The 6000-nt window shown below is 41.9% G+C and overlaps 1 protein-coding gene across 2 annotated transcripts in view; it reads left to right on the top strand.

The window, feature by feature from the left end:
* The first annotated feature begins 3468 nt into the window (after nt 1–3468).
* Nucleotides 3469–6000, top strand: part of rai14 (retinoic acid induced 14) — a 45204-nt gene continuing 42672 nt past the window's right edge. For both annotated transcript variants that reach the window (XM_071350217.1, XM_071350216.1), the window contains exons 1-2: nt 3469–3803; nt 4372–4452. In XM_071350217.1, the coding sequence (XP_071206318.1) occupies nt 4417–4452 (36 nt within the window). In that variant the 5' untranslated portion in view covers nt 3469–3803; nt 4372–4416. The remainder of the gene's footprint in view (nt 3804–4371; nt 4453–6000) is intronic.

Genomic DNA, 6000 nt, shown 5'->3' with positions numbered 1-6000 from the left:
GTAACATGGATTCATGGATGATTCAAAATTCAAAAAGTATGGTTTCTAAATGTTTGTGATTGTAATAAACCATGCTGCTGAGGAGAAGAGACCTATCATATCACAGTTGTTTACGTGGGATATAGACAGAGCATCAAAGCAGACATAGCCAACCATATCAGAAGTAAAAAAGATGTGCATTGGTGGGGAAAGCAGACAAATATACAGAACTGCACAACACTGACTGCCCGGCCAACTTACTACACAGTCTATTTGGAGTTCATACAGACAGGAGTGTTGCTATTTTTGCGCTCTATCACGGGGCGCAGCCTTCAAGAGAGTGCAGAAATTGAATCTGCAGGAGTGATGGGTCGTTCGCGAACGAGTCGGCTCTAAGAGCCGGCTCTTGTAGGTGAACGTCGGAAGCCGGCTTGCATATCAGAAAAGCCGAAACGTTAAAAAAATATTACAAATTAAGATATGAATAATTGAAAGATTTAAATGAATAGAATTAACTAATTCAAAGAACGAAAAAATAAATAAAAATAATCAAATAAATGCTCAAGCACACACACATTCGTTCTGACTGTCTGCTCAGACTAACAGCCTCACCTGTTGTTCCTGTCATCAGACACGCAGTGTCAACCAATGAACCAAAGATGCATGAGGGAGGGCCGAGCCAAGTCACTCACAGTCACACACTTAGCAGCCGAGGAGAGAGAGGAAGGACAGCTGTGAAAACAACAGCTGGAAAATTAGTTGGAAGCACAGTAGCATTTAGATGCATTTTAATAATGTAGACAATGTTAGAGCACAGTAGAATTTGCCAAAACAAAATCTCATATAAAGCCGGTTCTACACACAACCTACACCGGCATATGCGAACTGTGCACCCAACTGTGAAGCTAGCTGTAGCGGAGCTTCGAGAAACTAGCGGGCCTGCTAGTGATAGTGGTGGAGCCACTCAGTCAAGTAGGCCTACTCCACCACCCACAGCAACGCAGTCTTCTATGAACCAGTTTATGCCAATGTCTGTAGCAAAACAAGGCCAAGTTGATATTGCATTTGCTAAAATGATTGCCACCGATTTCCAGCCATTTTCAATCATGGAGCACAAAGGTTTTAGAAATTATAGCAATAGTCTAAATCCAATGTACACAATTGCATGCAGGAACACCCTTTCAAAATCACTTATTCCACAACTGTATGAGAGCACACAGGCTTCAGTGCGGGAAAGAGTCCATAAAGCTACTGCAGTTTGCCTTACCACTGACTGCTGGACATCAAGGGTAACCACTTCTTACATGTCGGTTACATGTCACTTCATCGAAGATTTTTCAATGTCTAGCTGTCTTCTGGACTGCTATGAGTTCAGCGACAGACACACCACAGAGAACTTGGCAGAGGAACTGTTGAGAGTGGCCAGAGAATGGCAAGTAGATGGAAAAATGGTCTGTTAAGTTAGCGACGATGCAGCTAACATAACCAAAGCCATGAAAATTTGAATGCCATATCTTTCCCACACAATCAACCTGATTGTAAGAGATGCTCTGAAGGTGATGGAGCCCACTGTGGACAAAGTGAAAGCAACTGTGGAATACTTCCACAGGAGCATAGTAGGTGCAGAAAAACTAAAGTCTACACAATGCCAGATGGGGATGCCTAAGCTGAGGCCTAAACAAGACTGCACTACAAGGTGGAATTCAACATTTTATATGTTGAAGTGGTTTCTTGAGTCAAAGGATGCCATCATCTTTACCCTGGCCATTGTCAATGCACCTGTTGATGCTTTGACCCAAGAAGAATGGGAGGTGGTGGAGGGGGTGTGCAGAGTCCTGGAACCCTTTGAGCAGGTTACTGTGGAGATCAGTGGAGAGAGGTACAGTAAGAAGTTATTACTACATCATTATTTAATCCAGTATTATATATATAAATGAGCAGTAGATGAGAATGTAGTATCAGTAGACAAAACATGAACAAAATGATACTCCTGTGTAAGGGTCTGCAGCTAATCACAGCCAGCTGCCAGAGAGAAGCAAATGTAACCACAGGACATGTGACAGAGTTGATGGACACCCTATGTTCATCAATGGACAGAAAGTTCCACAGAATGGAATATAATCATGTGTTATCAGAAACCGCTGCACTTGACCCCAGGTTTAAGAAGTTAGCCTTCAGTGATGCCAGAGCGATTGATGAGGCTCTTCGTAGAATAACCTCAGCAGCAGGGAGGAACAGCCCCAGCAGTCAGCTGGCTCAGGCACCAGGGCAACAGGAAGAAGAGGGATCAGATGGAGCAGAAGCACCAGCAGTAGTGCCACATATGTCTGCTGTTTGGATGCTGTTTGACGAGAGAGCAACTGGGAATGCAGCACGAAGGAATCCCTCAGCAGATGTCATAATGGAGGTCCGGTCCTATTTGGAGGAGCCCCTCCAATGAGCTGCAGATCCTCTGAGCTGGTGGAAGAACAAGGCCTCTGTCTACCCACGGCTTACTAAAGTCATGACAGGGAGACTGCACAGTGGCCACATCCGTTCCCTCTGAGACGGTCTTCTCGAAAACGGGACAAATAATTACTGAGAGAAGAAACCGCATCAGCCCCTCGAAAGTGAGGCGGCTTGCATTTCTGAATGCAAATCTCTTATAAAAGCAAAATATGGTCAGCATTGCTGTGTGCTGCTGGTTATAACATGGCAATAAAGAAGAGAGAGAAAAGAGGGACCAGTTTAATGTTTTAAGTGGGATGCTGCAGTTTTGCACATTGTAATTTATTTTTCTTTGATATGTTGCAATATTCTATTATTATGTTGTTCAGATTGTATTCGTTTTGAATAGTTACATTTATATGCACTTTGTTTATATACATTAAAAAAGTTATACTTTAAATGCACATGTGTAATAGCATCCTTCTTTTTTACATTTATTTCAATTTGTGGGATGCTGCAGTTTTGCACATTGTTATTTATTCTTTCTTTGATATGGTGCAATATTCTATTATGCTGTTCAGATTGTATTCGTTTTGAATGGTTAGATTTATATGCACTTTGTTTATATACATTAAAAAGTTATACTTTAAATGCAAATGTTTAATAGTATTCTTTTTCATAACAAACCAATGCATTTTTAAATACATTGTGGTTAAGGTAGAGTATGATTTCATTTAATAATTTAATTTGAATTGTTTTAACACCAATCATAGGCAAACTATCGCAAACTGTTTGACTTGAAAAAATACAAAACATATTTTTTTAAAGAGCCGTTTGGGAGGCAAAAGAGCCGGCTCTTTTGGGTGAGCTGAGTTGAACGAACCGGCTCACTTAAAAGAGCCGGAATGCCCATCACTAATCTGCAGAAATGTAGTGTGATTTTGTGTAGACGCTTTTCTTGTCTACAGTGGTAGAGATGTGTGATCGCCCCGATGTCGGTGTTGTAAACAGTTTTTACTCCTGTAATTGCAATAAAAGCAAGACTATAATTGAATTGCGCATTTATTGTACGAAATGTTTATTCATGAATGGGAATATGCAGAAGAGTTTGGTCACGAGGGAAGAATGACGTCACCTTTTCAACCCGTTGAACAATCAGAGAGCTCCCGGGCAAGCGACAGGGACTTGAATAGCCGAACTTTTAATGTATTCTGCCTGAACCTAGCCAGCATAGCCTATCTTGGTGGTCTATTTGTTCATATTAGCCACTCCTTTTCTATGTGTCGATGCTATTTGAATAGATTTCTACCGACTGACAATTTAGTCAACTCTGCATTGAACAGGTTTTGTAGTCTATCAAGAGCAGGCTATTCCTCTGTGAGTCCAACTTTTATAGGGTAAGTGTCCAGTGTTCATATTTACAAAGTTGATGCTAGACTGAATTGTTAGCTCGCTAGCTGTTCGTATCGTTCGCTAACGAGCAAGTTTGGTTGAATGATACAAATGTATCGGATAAAAAAATCTAAAACCTTGCCGTTGAACATTGTGCACATTGTGTAGCCATTATATTCAGTAATCTATTGCTACTGTAGACACCTCAAAATCACGTCCAACGTGCCATGGGACTCGAGCGCTCGCTTGATACTTTGTAGCAGCCAAAAACTTCAGTCCCATGAGTTTGTTTTCATTCATTAGTGCTGGATAGGCTATGGCGCCTTTAGAATAATGAGCAGAGGGCAAGACACGTTTCTATTGCAAATTGTTAATATTACCCAGTTACATAATATTAATACTAATAAGGGCTAATTCTCAAATAAGTTATCATATAATTACATTACATTTTCACGTTTTATTAAATGCCTCGCCCTGTTGCACTTTAAATACTATTTAGAGTTCGTTTTTTCAGCAGTTAGGCTTATTAAAAGTTTAAGATGTGTAACTATGCATTTTTTTGTTTTGTTTCAGAGACTCTCCTGGACAAGTGGGAAAACTGTATGGACCAGGCTTAACATGAAGAGCCTTAAAGCAAAGTTTAGGAAGAGCGACGTAAGAACATGTATCACTTGTCAGTGGGGTTGGGTGGTGGTGGTATGTTATTGCCTGACAGAATGTTTTCATTCATCCATTCATCCGTATGGCTCTGTGACTGTCATAGCAATGAAGCCCTCAGCCGTAAAGCTATTTCAATAACAGCCTCCATAGGTAGTTTCTCCATAGTTGTGACTGAATCATTTGGGTGTGAGTTTTCCAGGCAGGGAGTATTCTAAAGATCCTACAGGAAGTGAGTAGCTTCCACTGAGTATGACTCATCGGTCGTCACGGTGACCTGTATCAGACAGCATTAGTGCCAGAGTGTGGCCATGAAGGGGGGCGATTTAGAGACTTTAAATTGGCTACCTCCGTCATCTCGGAGGAGTACGTACCTAATCAGGAAGCTGGGGAGAAGTCCAAAAGTCAGGGAGTAGAACACTCAAGTTTGGGTTTTCATAAATCAATTTACATTTCAGAACCGTTCCTATGTTATTGACAGGCAGAGATTTTAGATGCAGAATACCTTCACTGAAATATGTAGGAGTTGATGATTCCTCCTGTGTCACTGGAATACTAAGAGTTGCCAAGAGGCCCAAAAACTGTTTCAGGGTGGGATTATCTGTGGGAAAAGTACTCTGTTTAGCACTAGTCGTGCGCCTTAAATCATAGGACATACAGTGGGGAGAACAAGTATTTGATACACTGCCGATTTTGCAGGTTTTCCTACTTACAAAGCATGTAGAGGTCTGTAATTTTTATCATAGGTACACTTCAACTATGAGAGACGGAATCTAAAACAAAAATCCAGAAAATCACATTGTATGATTTTTAAGTAATTAATTTGCATTTTATTGCATGACATAAGTATTTGATACATCAGAAAAGCAGAACTTAATATTTGGTACAGAAACCTTTGTTTGCAATTACAGAGATCATACGTTTCCTGTAGTTCTTGACTAGGTTTGCACACACTGCAGCAGGGATTTTGGCCCACTCCTCCCTACAGATCTTCTCCAGATCCTTCAGGTTTCGGGGCTGTCGCTGGGCAATACGGACTTTCAGCTCCCTCCAAAGATTTTCTATTGGGTTCAGGTCTGGAGACTGGCTAGGCCACTCCAGGACCTTGAGATGCTTCTTACGGAGCCACTCCTTAGTTGCCATGGCTGTGTGCTTCGTGTCGTTGTCATGCTGGAAGACCCAGCCACGACCCATCTTCAATGCTCTTACTGAGGGAAGGAGGTTGTTGGCCAAGATCTCGCGATACATGGCCCCATCCATCCTCCCCTCAATACGGTGCAGTCGTCCTGTCCCCTTTGCAGAAAAGCATCCCCAAAGAATGATGTTTCCACCTCCATGCTTCACGGTTGGGATGGTGTTCTTGGGGTTGTACTCATACTTCTTCTTCCTCCAAACACGGCGAGTGGAGTTAGACCAAAAAGCTCTATTTTTGTCTCATCAGACCACATGACCTTCTCCCATTCCTCCTCTGGATCATCCAGATGGTCATTGGCAAACTTCAGACAGGCCTGGACATGCACTGGCTTAAGCAGGGGGACCTTGCGT

This window comes from Salvelinus alpinus, chromosome 18 (genome assembly GCF_045679555.1).
Source record: "Salvelinus alpinus chromosome 18, SLU_Salpinus.1, whole genome shotgun sequence".
NCBI lineage: Eukaryota > Metazoa > Chordata > Actinopteri > Salmoniformes > Salmonidae > Salvelinus > Salvelinus alpinus.
Note: the sequence above shows the minus strand (reverse complement) of the source record. Positions and strands in the feature narration are given on the sequence as shown.